General features: G+C 37.9%; 1 protein-coding gene across 1 annotated transcript in view; it reads right to left on the minus strand.

The window, feature by feature from the left end:
- Positions 1-3,232: 3,232 nt before the first annotated feature.
- The window catches only part of LOC128705324 (probable cytochrome P450 49a1), a 35,331-nt gene continuing 21,635 nt past the window's right edge, over positions 3,233-16,928 (minus strand). The window contains exons 7-11 of the mRNA XM_070087275.1: positions 12,605-12,770; positions 9,173-9,342; positions 8,879-8,957; positions 8,519-8,722; positions 3,233-4,822 (exon numbers count right to left, since the gene is read on the minus strand). Coding sequence (XP_069943376.1) covers positions 4,712-4,822; positions 8,519-8,722; positions 8,879-8,957; positions 9,173-9,342; positions 12,605-12,770 — 730 coding nt within the window. The 3' untranslated portion in view covers positions 3,233-4,711. The remainder of the gene's footprint in view (positions 4,823-8,518; positions 8,723-8,878; positions 8,958-9,172; positions 9,343-12,604; positions 12,771-16,928) is intronic.

A 16,928-nucleotide genomic window follows, 5' to 3' on the forward strand; every position in this document is an offset into this window, starting at 1 on the left:
GAGAATCATTAATCAATCTGTGCCTGTCAAGAGGGCTACGAATTGCTTCGGCAATTATTGATTCCATAAATTTTCCCACTATGGAGGTAAGGCTTATTGGTCTATAGTTCGAAGCCAAGGACCTGTCACCTGCCTTGTAAATAGGTATTACATTTGCCATTTTCCACTTATCAGGCACTATGCCAGTTTGTAGTGATATGTTAAAAAGATTAGCCAAAGGTATGCTAAGTTCCTCTTTACATTCCTTTAACACCCTTGCAAACAGTTCATCAGGACCTGGGGATTTGTTAGGTTTTAGTTTCTCTATTTGTCTGAGGACCATGTCACTAGTTACCGCAATCGTACATAGTTTATTATCATCCTGTTCTACGTAATCTATTATTTCAGGAATATCGCTAGTATTTTCCTGGGTGAAAACTGAGAGGAAGTAGGTATTTAGAATTTCACACATATCCTTATCACTGTCAGTGATCTGACCAGAGTTACTCTTAAGTGCACCAATCTTGTCCCTAATCTTACTTCTGTATACCTGAAAGAACCCTTTTGGGTTAGTCTTTGAATCCCTTGCGACCTTAGCCTCATAATCTCTTTTTGCTTTCCTTATTCCTTTCTTTATTTCTCTCTTTAATTGAATATATTGATTTCTTAACTGCCCATCCCCTCTTTTGATACGCCTATATATGCCTCTCTTTTGACCAATGAGATGTTTTAATCTATTGTTCATCCATTTGAGATCATATTTGTTAGATCTAATTTCCCTACTCGGAACAAAAGTTGTCTGGGCAGCTAGAACTATCCTCTGAAAAACGCCATATTGGCAACCAAGATCACCTATCTGACCCATAGTTTGGACAACCCAATTTAGCCCACCCAAGTAAATTTTCAGTCTCATGAAATCGGCCAAGCGAAAATCTGGGACAGAGATTTGATTACAGTTATCTGAGTAATTCCATGATATATTGAAACTAAGTGATTTGTGATCACTTTCCCCAAGCTCATCATTAACCTCAAGATTATTAATTAGTGAATCTTTGTTGGCAAGAACCAAGTCAAGCAGATTTTTTCTCTAGTTGGTTCTGTCACAATCTGTTCTAAAAAGCAATCCTGAACCGTATCAAGAAAGTCACCAGACTCAAGATTTCCTGTCATATTGTTCCAATCAATTTGTCTAAGTTAAAATCTCCCATTATCACAACATTTTCGTATCTAGATGCCTTATGAATTTCGTCCCATAACAGCATACTGCACTCCCTATCAAGGTTTGGGAGCCTATAAATCACACCCAAAATTAATTTGTCACGACCCTCGAGAAACTGAAGCCAAACCAATTCTGTGTTCGATGTTTCTAATCTTATATCATGTTTAAGACAACAATTTAAATTTTCTCTGACATACATCGCCACACCACCACCCTTCCTGTTGACCCTATCAGTGTGGAATAGTTTATAACCCTGTATGTTGCATTCAGAAGGCATTTCTCTATCTTTCCGGTTGAACCAGGTCTCTGTTATACCAATAATATCTATATTACCTACACTTGCAAGTAATTTTAGCTCATCTATCTTATTTCTTAGACTCCTACTATCTGTATAGTAAACCATAAGGGAGCTAGTCACTCGTTGCCCTCTACTATCTCCCTTTGTTTGTTGATCAATTGATTTGCCATTGCTAGCAACTTTATTTTGAATATTGTCTTTTAAACATATCCCTGAGGTATCCCGGTAATAACTGCTGTTTTTAACCCTAATGCTGCAGCCTGATTGTTTCCCACAAACACCCATACCTCTATAATCTATCAGTTTAAATTCCTAGACAAGTCATCAATTACCCTCTCAATTGAATTAGCTAATGCAACCACTCCATCCCCAGAGAGATGAACCCCATCCCTTGCATACATATCACGTTTACCAAAGAAAAGGTCCCAGTTATCAATGAATGGGGTTGCAAGTTCCTTGCAGTACCTGTCTAGCCAGCAATTTATACCAATTGCCCTAGACATCCATTCATTTCCCACTCCCTTTCTAGGCAAGATGCTACATATGACTGGGATCCCTCCCTTAGACCTAACTACTTCTATGGCTGACCTGTACTTATCCAGCAGCTCCTCTCTCCTGCCCTTCCCAATGTCATTACCCCCAGCACTAAGACAGATAATGGGCTTGTTCCCATTACCTGCCATAATATTATCCAACCTGCTGACTATGTCGCCAACACCAGCTACAGGAAGACACACTCTCTGTCCGACCTTTCTGTCTCTGTTACAAAATGCACGGTCCATATATCTTACCTGAGAATCGCCTACTATTAAAATATTCTTACCCTGATTAGCAGAGGAATCAGTGGTACCTTCAACCTCACTAACCACTGAAGTACACTCGTCTTGGAGAACAGAGAATCGATTTCCTACCTTCACATCTTCACTATTAACTCTCCTCATCTTCCTTCTTCCTGAACTGTGAACCACTTGCCACTTAGAGCGGCTGCCACTATCACTGCTGGCGACCATTCCTACCTTACCAGCTAAATCCTTATCACACTCGCTCCCAAACTCATCTATTCGAAGCTTCAGCCTCCTATTTTTCTCCTGAAGAAGTAGAATCTCCTTCTTCAACACTTGAACCTGAGATTCTAAAGCACTACAACAAGCCATGGTATGGGTAACAGCCCACGCTAACTCTGAAGGAGGGGTGGAGATATGTTGCAATTTTTTAACTTTAGCGTAGGCATGCTTCTGGCAAGACAGTGATGGAGTTAATGATGAAAGCGATACTTTTTCGGGTCACCCTACCTCGGAGGGACACGGCCCATGTGTTAATAAGAAACAGTAATATGTATATATACATATATATATATATATATATATATATATATATATATATATATATATATATATATATATATATATATATATATATATATATATATATATATATATATATATATATATATATATATATATATATATATATATATAATTATTATTGTTTTCTGATATTTTTGTATTACTATTATTATTACAGTATTACTTTTTACATATTTTAATTACATTCATAGAAGAAGCGCTAATTAATTCCATCGGAGCCAAACAGTTTGTCAAATAGAAGGCAGTCGAATTTTAAAGACAAGGAAATCAGCTCCAATTCTTTGCATCAAGGGACGTTAACCAGCTTCAAGGAACCCCTATCAAGGTATGCACCATGATATAAGCTGACTCAGAGGGAAATGAACGAAATTTTTTTTTCATGAAATCATTTCCTTTTATTTAACAGAACTTTTTTCAATAAACGTATTTCTGAAAACAATTTATTCTTAAATCATATCCTTATTCTAGTAAATACACGAAAGCAGACCATACAGAGTCTAGACAACGGGAAATAATTTTGTGGTTCATGGCCCATACACGGGCCACTAGGCATCGAACTCCCCCACTCACACTGAAAGAAATAATATGCAGTGAAATGTGGATAATAGGCTTTCTAAAAAGTTTAATAATTTTTGAAATGCATAAGGAATACAAAGGTACAATTTCGTGACTGGATCAATACATAAATAACCCGCACATAGGAGAATGAAACTTCTGAACGACGTTTCTGTCCGACTAAGACCGTTTACTAGTCACACAGAAAAGCGTGTGTTTGATTAGTTAATGGTCCTAGTAGGACCGAAACGTCGTCAAAAGTTTCTCTCTCTTATGGGTTATTTGTGTATTGAAATACATTATTATTTTTATTTAACCATATTTTCTTTTATAATTTTCATTCTATTAACAAGCAAAGTTTTGTTTACAAATACATACATACATACATATATATATATATATATAAACCATACCCCCGGCCGGGATTGAACCCGCGGTCATAGAGTCTCAAAACTCCAGCCCGTCGCGTTAGCCACTAGACCAGCTAGCCACAATAAGATTCATCCAACTAGGTATATTTCTACACCATAGGTCTAGTGGCTAACGCGACGGGCTGGAGTTTTGAGACTCTATGACCGCGGGTTCAATCCCGGCCGGGGGTATGGTTTATTTGCAATCGTGTCATTACGATTTCTTGAGTCATGTTGACGGCAGTGAAGGGACTTGAGCTAGAGTTCGTCACGGCCACGCTAGCTGGAGATTCGTCTGTAAAAACTTGCATTTGTGGTCACAGAGGTGCCTGTGCTAACTTTCCTATGGTGTAGAAATATACCTAGTTGGATGAATCTTATTGTGGCTAGCTGGTCTAGTGGCTAATGCGACGGGCTGGAGTTTTGAGACTCTATGACCGCGGGTTCAATCCCGGCCGGGGGTATGGTTTATTTGCAATCGTGTCATTACGATTTCTTGAGTCATATATATATATATATATATATATATATATATATATATATATATATATATATCTATATATATATATGCAATAATTTTCTTAACAGTTGTGTATTTTTCGTAATGAAACTTTATGTTATATCTGATAATGCCTAATTTGAAATTTATTTATTTTGCAGAGTATTCAGGCTTATACATACATAAAATGATGTTTTTCATATACACATCTACATAAGGTATAATGTATTAAAAAACAAATACATCTTATAAATGCAAAAAAAAAGTACATAGTATTTTTATAAAAAAAAAAATCGAGTAAAAATAACACTTCAAGTTTGAAAATGTCGTAGTTGTTGAATCAGCGTTTCTGACAGCAGTTGGTCAGAGTCTCTTACAGTGGAGTCAGCGCCTCTCCGTGACGCTGAACTTGAGTGGTGTAGCAGAGGAAAACACCAGGCGACACACAACTTCAATGTCTTCATACTTGTAATCAATTGTGAAGCGCTGCATCGCCTGCACGCAAATAATTATTAGAATTTACACACACACACACACACACACACTCACACACACACACACACACACACACACACACACACACACACACACACACACACACACACACACACACACACACACACACACACACACACACACACACACACACACACACACACACACACACACACACACACACACACACACACGCACATACACACACACACACACACACACACACACACACACACACACACACACACACACACACACACACACACACACACACACACACACACACACACACACACACACATATATATATATATATATATATATATATATATATATATATATATATATATATATATATATTATATGAAAAATCGCAAACAAGCGATACAAGATGCAAAACAAGGGGAGTTGAATGATAGCTCTAGGTATTTCGTGTTGCAATCAACACATCAGGAACTTGCAATGTTGCAGAAATGAGTAGGAAGTCCAGGTAGATCCGTTCAAGGGAACGACTAGCTAAAATGAGATGGCATCAAACCGGCCAGTGCCAGGTGCCAAAAAGATGAAGGCATGATAATAAAACAGTAACAGAAGCATATAGAAGCCCATCAACATTAAACATTAAGTAATGATCTAGCAACCACAACATTGGTGAAATGACAACTATCACCAACATGCCGTCAAATGTCATATCGTATCATTATAAAAAACTTTAATATTCTGATCTCAAAGATATCTGGCCCCTATCAGCAGGGAAAATTCCAATGCAGAGAAAATGGGGAAGCAGCAAAAAAAGAAAAACTCTCCTATTTCCAGAGACTGGCCCAATTCACCCTAGGTAAATGCTGTTTTATACATAAGGTTGAGTGGGAGCAGCAAATGTTACACAGTTCGTGAGGGCAGAGCTGCATGTACGACAATCTAACGAATTCTGGTAGGAATTCAGCTTAAGTTTGTGTACTATGACTTTAATTACGAAGTTGTCGAGTATGAATAAGCCGCCCCTATTATTATATAATGAACATTTGTCATGTTTTATAATTGCCGATTCTACAGTATTTCGTTCAAGTCAAGAGGAATAAGGAATGACAACTCTGGCTTCTGACCAATTTGCAAAGTTATTGCAGAGTTTAATGTGGCTGAAAATCGCATTTGATTCTTGTACAGTTCGTACCGAATATTGTTGCTGTAATATCCTAACATCTAGACCTTTGTCGGTCTGCCCCACGTAAGATAAGTGCAGACATTGCAACAGATCCTATAGACACCATCAACAGTGTTGAGGATAATTTTTTTTATCAAAATGTTCTTAACAGACTGAATTCTTAAAAAAAACTGTTAGTATGCTGAATCTTTATATACAATTCTTCGGGGCAGATAATTTTTCATTGTGTGGAAGAACCATCACATTCTTGATCTGAGGTGTTATGATGGGTTCAGGTTCAGCCCTATGATAAGCTTTCCTAGCTGCCAGCAACGCTAATTCTACAAACTACTTAGGGTACCGCAGTTTCGTGGCAATATCAAATATTTTCCTAATTTCTTTATCAAGAAACTCTGGGCTGTACGTTCGATAAGCTCTCAGAAACATAGTGAAAAAAGATACTCCTTTTTCCTCTTATTTCATGGTTGGAATAATAGTGAATGCATGAGGACATAGTGGCCTTCCTATATCTGCAAACTTGAACTTTCTATCAACCCGGTGTATCCCCATATCTAAGAACGAAAGTTTAGATTCCACTTCTTTCTCCACAGTGAATTTAATAGATGGGCCCAGAGCGTTAAATCTCGGTAAAAATGTATCCAGGTTCAAATCATTCGGCTAGACACAAGATGTCATCCACATATCTGAACTATTTAGTTTTACAGGGCAGGATATTTTTCAACATCCTAGCCTCGAAACCCCTATATACAGATAGGGAAGACAATGAATTTCCCATAACCATTCCCTACTTTTGAGCGTAATATTTCCCTTCAAACTGTAACTTGCAATCAACTACACATGCTCTAATCAGCTCAATAATGGTGTTCTTATCGAATGGCATGGGTAAATCACTTTATTCTTCTTCCAGATAAGATAACAGACCGGGAACAGACACTTGGGTGAACAACACCGTGACGTCCAAACTTACTAGTGTAAAATCATGACATGTTAACATTTGCAATTTGTCAATAAGATTAATATTGTTGTTTATATGGACTTCAGAACTGTTGCCAAGCATTTGAGTTAATAAATATTTTTACCATTCTGACAAGTCATAACTCGCCGATCCCACGGAGCTAAGCTGGAAAACCAAGTTTGTGGGTTTTAATCAAACCGTACTTTTAAGGGAGCATAGCCGACCAAGCTGATAACTGTTTAATCAGCTCCTCATTACCTCAGTAAGGTTCTATGTTGCTTATTAAACTTACTATTCCAACTGGTTCTTATTAAAGGACACGTAAGTTTTCGTCTTCTAATAAAGTACTCATTTTTCCACTACGATCTACCTCGTCCATAATTACTATCGTATTTGCTTTGTCTGCTTTCGCAAGTCTAGGAAGGTGAAGTCTAGGATCTTTCCTTAATTCATGGTAAGACTTAACAAAACTTTAAGGACAATTCGGTTCCCATATACCATGGCTTTGCAAATGTTGAACGTTTCAGGGGATAGGTTCCCTTGTTTTTCCAGATTGAAAAAAAGACTTAGCAAGGTCAACATAATTAGTGCCATCATTCGTAAGCGCGAAATTTAACCCATATCTCAGGGCTGTCTGTTGGTCACGGGTAAGTTCAATACTCGACAGGTTAATAGGGAAATCCGAGTTAGCATGTGTATAGGTTATGCATAGTCTTTATTACCCTCGTACAGTTTACACGCATAAAACCCAATATACGAATATGGGTCATCACTTACACAAGAATTTTAAAGAATTACAACCTGAAGTAATTTTGTCTTTATTCAAAGTGTGTTAGGGAATTTGATAATAATTTCAAAAGAGTAGCATACGTGTTCCTAACTGAAGAGCTCTAAGTTTATAATCTTTCCTATTAACATATTTTCAGAGACTCGTATTACAGGTGTTCTGAGTAAACTCTACGATGCAGTCTAATCGTTATTGTAAGCATAATGCTAAAACTTCAAAAAATGGGCTAAATATGGAATAGGTGTAAGAAAATACCATACTGACGTTGTGCTCATTAAAACTATTTCACTTACTCACCACCACTATCCCAGGATGCATTAACCCTTAAAACAGGGATTAAAGTGAACGCTCAGCACTCGTAATACTATAAGATGTTTCAAGTATCAGCGTGATCCTCTAGTGCATAATACTTGAATCAATAAATTGTTCCTGGAGATATTTTCGTAGTGAGAAAGGCATTTATTAGTAAAGTAGGAATAATATTCCTTGTGGATTCATGGAAGTGTGAAAACATCGAAGGTGAATAATGAATAATACCTTAGGGATGGACGGAATTGAGCATTATTCATGGTTAATGAATCAACTCATTACTCTTTTACACAGTATTTCCAACACGCATTCTTCACTACCACATTCTTCACCGTCCTTCATAAAACTGAATAGTAAGTATTGCTGAATTCTCATAACTATATATAATTTCCTTTCAAGTATCTTATTATTCAGTATTAAAACTAGCCGCGGAGTTATAATAGTCAGAACCACCAAGAGGTAAATAAAAGGATTACTTACTCTAGCGAGGAAGGTGTACATTTCTTGCTCAGCGATGCGTCGACCGATACACATCCTAGTGCCAGCGCCGAAGGGAAATGTGGCGTAAGGATGAATGGTGCCGAGAGACTTGTTCCTCAACCACCGCTCAGGCAGGAATTCCTTCGCTTGAGGGAAGAGCGATTCATCCCAACCCATCATCATGCTCAATGTCATAACTGACCACTATGTAAATAATAAAACACGCTTGATGATGTTTTGACCTCTTCTTAATTATCAAAATGCAATTATTGGCAATAACCTGCATTTTTTTGTTGATTAAATGACTTTGTTAAGGAAAACATTACATTTTTAACTGTACATAAAGTGAATATTACGAACCCCTTTAGGAATTAAGTATCCACTGATAACAAGTTCCTTATCCAAAGTTCTTGTTATGCCAAGCACTGTAGGTAGCAGCCTAAAATATAATAAACTGCGTGAGCCACTTGTCAAAAGCTATTATAATGTATATTCATATTTGAATGATGCATAATAGATAATGCACTAAATAATAAACAACTGTACGTACAGCAAGAAATGTTTATAATATCTGCTATTACAATATTGTTGCAAATGTATTTACCAACATAGTGGCAAATTAAAACAATGCCAAAAATAATGAGTAGGTTATACCTCATGGATTCTTTAATGACAGCCTTGAGGTAGTGGAGCTTGGCCAGGTGATGGTGAGTGAGTGGACCCTTGTGGTCCCCGAGCACAGTATCCACCTCCTCTTGCAGTCTAGTCTGCACCTCCGGGTTTCTAGCCAATAAGTACAGTACGAAACCCAGAGTGTGCGATGTCTTCATGTATTTTAGAAACATTCACAGATATAGATGGAGGAATACAGATTATACTGTAAATGTTGTTTCATCAGCAAATAATAAATAAAAGGAAAGAGATAAGCACACATTCTCCCCCGTCTGCCTCCCACCACAAAAAAAAAAAAAGTGGTCCCCTTCAAGGTTTCTTACCCAGAATACAAAGAATCCATAGCTAGGATGTCTTTAGGAAACTTGTCAATTACTTAATCAAGAGCTGTACAAATAAGTGGGAACATTCTAAGTGATACTTTTAACAGAGGAAAGCATTGGACAGATGGGTCATCCTTCAGTTAAATAATTAACACCATCCGTATTATGGCCATCTGCCAGACAACTGAAACAGCTTGAAGCATCACCTGGGCACATACTCAGCAATAATTTTTATTTTAATTTATTCAGGGTGAAGCGCTGAATTCACATGGGTCATTTAGGGCCCATGAAATGGGAGGTACGTATTCAGGTTCAAAGAAGGGAAGTATAAGCCCGGTTCCTTGGATCAAGATCCCATCACCGGATCATGGGGTACTCGCAACAACAGGGATTTCACTGATCTTGAAACATAAAGTTAATCTTTCAGCATTTCATCATAGAAATATTGGAGGGATTTGACCTGACTTGGTTTAACCTGACCTAAGCAGAGAAATAGGCAGCAGAGAGTTTGCATAAATGGGGAGAAATCAGAGTGGGGAAGCGTCACGAGCGGTGTTCCACAGGGGTCAGTGTTGGGCCCCCCGTTGTTCATAATCTACATAAACGACATAGATGAGGGCATAAAGAGCGACATAAGCAAGTTTGTCGATGACACCAAAATAGGCCGTCGAATTCATTCTGACGAGGACATTCGAGCACTCCAGGAAGATTTGAATAGACTGATGCAGTGGTCGGAGAAGTGGCAGATGCAGTTTAATATAGACAAATGCAAAGTTCTGAATGTTGGACAGGACAATAACCATGCCACATAAACTAAATAACGTAGATCTTAATATTACGGATTGCGAAAAAGATTTAGGAGTTCTGGTTAGCAGTAATCTGAAACCAAGACAACAGTGCATAAGTGTTCGCAATAAAGCTAACAGAATTCTTGGCTTTATATCAAGAAGTATAAATAATAGGAATCCTCAGGTTGCTCTTCAACTCTATATATGTATATATATAGAGTTGAATATATACATACATATATATCTATATATGTATGTATATATTCTCTAAACAATAGTTAATTTTTCACACACCATATTATGGTGTATCGCTTCTCAACTCTATATATCCTTGGTTAGGCCTCATTTAGATTATGCTGCACAGTTTTGGTCGCTGTATTACAGAATGGACATAAATGCACTGGAAAACATACAAAGGAGGATGACAAAGTTGATCCCATGTATCAGAAACCTTCCATATGAGGATAGACTGAGGGCCCTGAATCTGCACTCTCTAGAAAGATGTAGAATTAAGGGGGATATGATTGAGGTGTATGAACGGAAGACAGGAATAAATAAAGGGGATATAAATAGCGTGTTGAAAATATCTAACCTAGACAGGACTCGCAGCAATGGTTTTAAGATGGAAAAATTCAGATTCAGGAAGGATATAGGAAAGCACTGGTTTGGTAATAGAGTTGTAGATGAGTGGAACAAACTCCCAAGTACAGTTATAGAGGCTAAAGCGTTGTGTAGTTTTAAAAAATAGGTTAGATAAATACATGAGTGGGTGTGGGTGGGTGTGAGTTGGACCTGATTAGCTTGTGCTACTAGGTCAGTTGCCGTGTTCCTTCCTTAAGTGAATGTGACCTGACCTGACTAGGTTGGGTGCATTGGCTTAAGTCGGTAGGAGACTTCGACCTGCCTCCCATGGGCCAGTAGGCCTGTTGCAGAGTTCCTTCTTTCTTATGTTCTTATATGTTTCTAGTTTGTTATAGATCTTAGTCTAAGACATTTTTAACTATATTTCATAGTTCTCTTTTTTATGAATTGCTGAAAGTGATTCCCAGCAGTCATTATTCCAACTTTCGAGCGACTGAGAGCCACCCGCTCCACGGTCTGGAACTACAAAATTCCACATATCTCCGCACTCCCTTTGAGAAGGAGTTACGACTATCTGACTGGTTACCTGAGCATGACAGTGAGCACTCCTATTAATCAGAGGTAATTTCAACAATTTCATGTGTCAATTTTGGGCACTGGAACTTTTCAGATTAAGAATCAAAAGAAAATAGATGAAGTAAAAAAAATTTTAAAGCCACCTGCAGTTTAAAAATTGGCAACATATAAAACAGCAATGGGGCGTTTAACATAACACTCCCTGTTGTAAAATTACTTGTCATTGTTAAACTACTTTGACCTCACTATCCCGACGAACTCTTTGCTGCCTTAAAAAACTTTCCAAGTGCTTCATTACAAGTAACGGGTCTTGTCCGGAGTGGAACTTCTCTTACCTGAGTCACTGACAGCAAGGCTGTTATAGATAAACACATCTTTGGATAACTTACCAATGTAAGATGGTTTTTATCGTTTTGTTTCTACCAATACCTGCTAAAACCTATGCTATTAAGTATAGTCAAGCCAATTACAAGATAATGTGAGATGAGAGACATACATTTACATTGGCTCTATCCAGGGCCGGATTAAGGCATAGCCTTCAAGAACCTCCAAGGGCCTCCGCCAGCTGGGGGCCTCCAGAGATGTTCTCAACAACTTATAATTTACTGATGTTTTGGAGAACTTTGTTTTCAAGAAATTACACAAAGCAAATGTTTGAATTTTAACATTTCTTTAACATTTTTTCTTTTTGAAAATATCACTTGGAGTCTCAGAGTACGTGTAGTCCAGGGGCTTAAAAAATCTTAATTCGGCTCTGGCACTATCATGGGTGATTTACAATTGTTTCTAGTATTATATTCCAACATAACTACACGTAAGGTTTCCTCTATAATATCTTTATTTCTAGAAGTACATATACAAGGTATACAGGCTTAGCTGATGTCAATGACATACTACTATATAGAAAGCCGCTTGTTTTGCAGAACAAGTTAGTTTAGTTTTGTCCCAGGATGCGACCCACACCAATTGACTAACTCCCAAAGAACCCATTTTACTGATGGGGAACATAGACAACTCGTGTAAAGAAACACGCCCAATGTTTCTACCCTCGCTGGGACTCGAACCCAGACCCTCGCCGTGTGAAGCGAGAGCTTTAGCCACCAGAAGAAAGGAAGAATCAGAGAAATCATTTAAGTTATTCTTACCGTATCAATGCCAGCGAAGAGCATGTCGAGGATGAGGGTGACCACGTCCTTGCGGGAGAGTCCTGGCTTGAGGAGCAGTCCCTCCATCAGTGTCAGTTCCTGGTCATCACTAGGTTCCTGCGCCAGCAACGCCGCCTCAGTCTCTCGGATGTTCTTATCCGCAATTCTGCACGGTATCAACACATTCAGCAACGAAATTCAGGCAGTTTTTTTGATCGATTAAAGTTCATTGTACTTCCGTCTTACTCTAAGATATAAAAAGGCAAACATCACGTACCATTCATCAGTGTACAGGGTAAGCTTATTATCCAACTCATACCTTATAGATATTTATATCTCAAAATACCTTTCAATAAATTCACCATAGCACAACTAAAAAGGAAATGCAAAGTTAAATGAGCGCAGATGTGTTCCTAACTAATTCATACATACTACTAAATAAATCTATCTCTAAACTGTTGATAAACAACTGCCATAAATTATCTTAATTTGTGGATCTAAAATAAAAGCCTACTGGCAAGGCGGCGTGTATCAGCATGTACTCGGAAAAAAATAGGATGGCCTATTCTGAAATAGGGGTAAGAAAAATCAATCGAGCTTCTGGATCATTATCGACTGATTCTACATCATCACTTGCGGAAAATAATTCCACAAAATTATGCTGTATAATGTAAATATACCTGATTAATACATTACTATTGCTCTAAAGTGTATTTTAAGGAAGTGAACTGACAGGGAAGCTCTGCGCCTGCTCTGACGTAACGGTAAAGGCTGTGGAAAAGGCATGTTAGTGAAATGTACATAAATTTTTGTCGCTCTAGGGGTTATATTGGGCTTAAAACCTCTCAAATAGAAGCCGAAATTGTTGGATTTGCAGTCCTACATAACGTGAGCATTAAGCAAATGGACAGGACAGCTTCAGAACAACAGCTAAGTCATGTCTATTTTGTGTTGAAATTCTGGTCAGTATTTTCTTCATAAATTTAGGCAGGGGGTTTTGAGTATGACACACCATAATCTCCAGACTAATTGGTTAGTCTTATTATTATAAATTCTCCTTCAATGTATATGTATTCACATTTTAAATTTAATATACAGTCCACGTATTTATATTAATGTTTTTAGCAGAATTCCTGGTGATGTATATTTCATTTGAAATTAATATAGGTCCAGAGTGACTTGTGGAGAGATAGATTATCGTAGGTATCGAAGGAGGACATTTTTTGCGACCTAGGTGTCCTAAAATTCCTACTTGTCTCTGTATCCCTGATAAAGAATAATTACCTTTGTTACCATTTACTGGTATGTATCTTATGAGTTACATCCAGGTAAATTTAACTTTCCACAAAAGTTGCTCATTGGTCCTTGATCAAACTGGATGTAATTAGTGAAGTCATTAATTAGTGAATTAATTACTTAATAATTATAAGTGAAACGACAGAAGGAGGTGGATGTTAGGTCCACACATTTAATTTATGTGTAGTGGATTATAATTATTACAATACTAAATTTGCTAAGCCAAAATCTGGCTATGATTTATATTAGTGTATTTGTATATTAATTTTGTTAAGCCAAGCCTGGCAAGGATTTATACTAATGTATTTGTATAATATTAATTTTGCTAATCCAAGTCTGGCAAGGATAAGCCAAGTCTGGCTAAGATTTATATTAATGTGTATTTAAAGTTTGTGGTTACAGGAAAGTGGGTGCGGGAGGGAAGAGGAGCGATTGGTGGAATGATGATGTAAAGAGAGTAGTAAGGGAGAAAAAGTTAGCATATGAGAAGTTTTTACAAAGTAGAAGTGATGCAAGGAGGGAAGAGTATATGGAGAAAAAGAGAGAGGTTAAGAGAGTGGTGAAGCAATGTAAAAAGAGAGCAAATGAGAGAGTGGGTGAGATCTTATCAACAAATTTTGTTGAAAATAAGAAAAAGTTTTGGAGTGAGATTAACAAGTTAAGGAAGCCTAGAGAACAAATGGATTTGTCAGTTAAAAATAGGAGAGGAGAGTTATTAAATGGAGAGTTAGAGGTATTGGGAAGATGGAGGGAATATTTTGAGGAATTGCTAAATGTTGATGAAGATAGGGAAGCTGTGATTTCGTGTATAGGGCAATGAGTAATAACATCCTGTAGGAGTGAGGAAGAGCCAGTTGTGAGTGTGGGGGAAGTTCGTGAGGCAGTAGGTAAAATGAAAGGGGGTAAGGCAGCCGGGATTGATGGGATAAAGATAGAAATGTTAAGAGCAGGTGGGGATATAGTTTTGGAGTGGTTGGTGCAATTATTTAATAAATGCATGGAAGACGGTAAGGTACCTAGGGATTGGCAGAGAGCATGCATAGTTCCTTTGTATAAAGGCAAAGGGGACAAAAGAGAGTGCAAAAATTATAGGGGGATAAGTCTGTTGAGTATACCTGGTAAAGTGTATGGTAGAGTTATTATTGAAAGAATTAAGAGTAAGACGGAGAATAGGATAGCAGATGAACAAGGAGGCTTTAGGAAAGGTAGGGGGTGTGTGGACCAGGTGTTTACAGTGAAACATATAAGTGAACAGTATTTAGATAAGGCTAAAGAGGTCTTTGTGGCATTTATGGATTTGGAAAAGGCGTATGACAGGGTGGATAGGGGGGCAATGTGGCAGATGTTGCAGGTGTATGGTGTAGGAGGTAGGTTACTGAAAGGAGTGAAGAGTTTTTACGAGGATAGTGAGGCTCAAGTTAGAGTATGTAGGAAAGAGGGAAATTATTTCCCAGTAAAAGTAGGCCTTAGACAAGGATGAAAAGGGTGAGCGGTGCACTTAGGAGTCTGTGGAGACAAAGAACTTTGTCCTTGGAGGCAAAGAGGGGAATGTATAGTTTTACCAACGCTCTTATATGGGTGTGAAGCATGGGTGATGAATGTTGCAGCGAGGAGAACGCTGGAGGCAGTGGAGATGTCATGTCTGAGAGCAATGTGTAGTGTGAATATAATGCAGAGAATTCGTAGTTTGGAAGTTAGGAGGAGGTGCGGGATTACCAAAACTGTTGTCCAGAGGGCTGAGGAAGGGTTGTTGAGGTGGTTCGGACATGTAGAGAGAATGGAGCGAAACAGAGTGACTTCAAGAGTGTATCAGTCTGTAGTGGAAGGAAGGCGGGGTAGGGGTCGGCCTAGGAAAGGTTGGAGGGAGGGGGTAAAGGAGGTTTTGTGTGCGAGGGGCTTGGACTTCCAGCAGGCATGTGTGAGCGTGTTTAATAGGAGTGAATGGAGACAAATGGTTTTTAATACTTGACGTGCTGTTGGAGTGTGAGCAAAGTAACATTTATGAAGGGGTTCAGGGAAACCGGCAGGCCGGACTTGAGTCCTGGAGATGGGAAGTACAGTGCCTGCACTCTGAAGGAGGGGTGTTAATGTTGCAGTTTAAAAACTGTAGTGTAAAGCACCCTTCTGGCAAGACAGTGATGGAGTGAATGATGGTGAAAGTTTTTCTTTTTCGGGCCATCCTGCCTTGGTGGGAATCGGCCGGTGTGATAATAATAAAAAAATGTCCTTACATGTAATTGCTAAGCTCAAGTGTAGCTAAGATTGTTAATGTATATTTAAAGTTTATAATATAATTTCCTTACATGTAATTGCTAAGCTCAAGTAGCTAGGATTTATTTAAGATAAGTTGTAATATTTACCTTTATAAAGGGCATAATTGGGTACATAATCAATGTTATTAATTAAGTTGAATTTAATACATTGCATCATGGGTGAAAATGAGGAAATTAATGTAGATGACAAACATCTGGAATATAGAGCAAAAAGATCATCATTGCAGGCTAGAAAGGGTCATGTAACAAAGGCATACAATAGATGTTTGGAATTAATGAATCAAGAAACTGTGAATACTGATGATTTAAAACTGTATTTAAATGCTTTAGGGAATAGATATGATTCATACAAATTATATTATAACGAATATGAAGGAGATTTGTTAGTAAATTGTACAGATGAGACAGAAATAGATCTTATGATTAACCAGCATTATGAACTCGAAGAAAAGATTCTTTCTTGTAAAAGTCAGGCCTTGAATAAATTAAAAGGTGTAAACCAGGCAGTTAATCAATCTATTCCAACAAATAATATGTCTTTGCCAAAACTCCCAGAATTATGTTTACCTGTATTTAATCCTGGAGAAAATTGGGAGGTGTTTTGGTAAATTTTTAAAGCAGCTGTGCATGATAGGAGTGACCTAGCCTGTGTAACTAAATTATTTAACCTAAAAGGACAGATAAGAGGAGATGCTCACATACCCATACAAGCCTTTCCCAATGTAGATGATTCTTACAAAGAAGCAATTGACTTG

Source organism: Cherax quadricarinatus, chromosome 21, assembly GCF_038502225.1.
Source record: "Cherax quadricarinatus isolate ZL_2023a chromosome 21, ASM3850222v1, whole genome shotgun sequence".
Lineage (NCBI taxonomy): Eukaryota > Metazoa > Arthropoda > Malacostraca > Decapoda > Parastacidae > Cherax > Cherax quadricarinatus.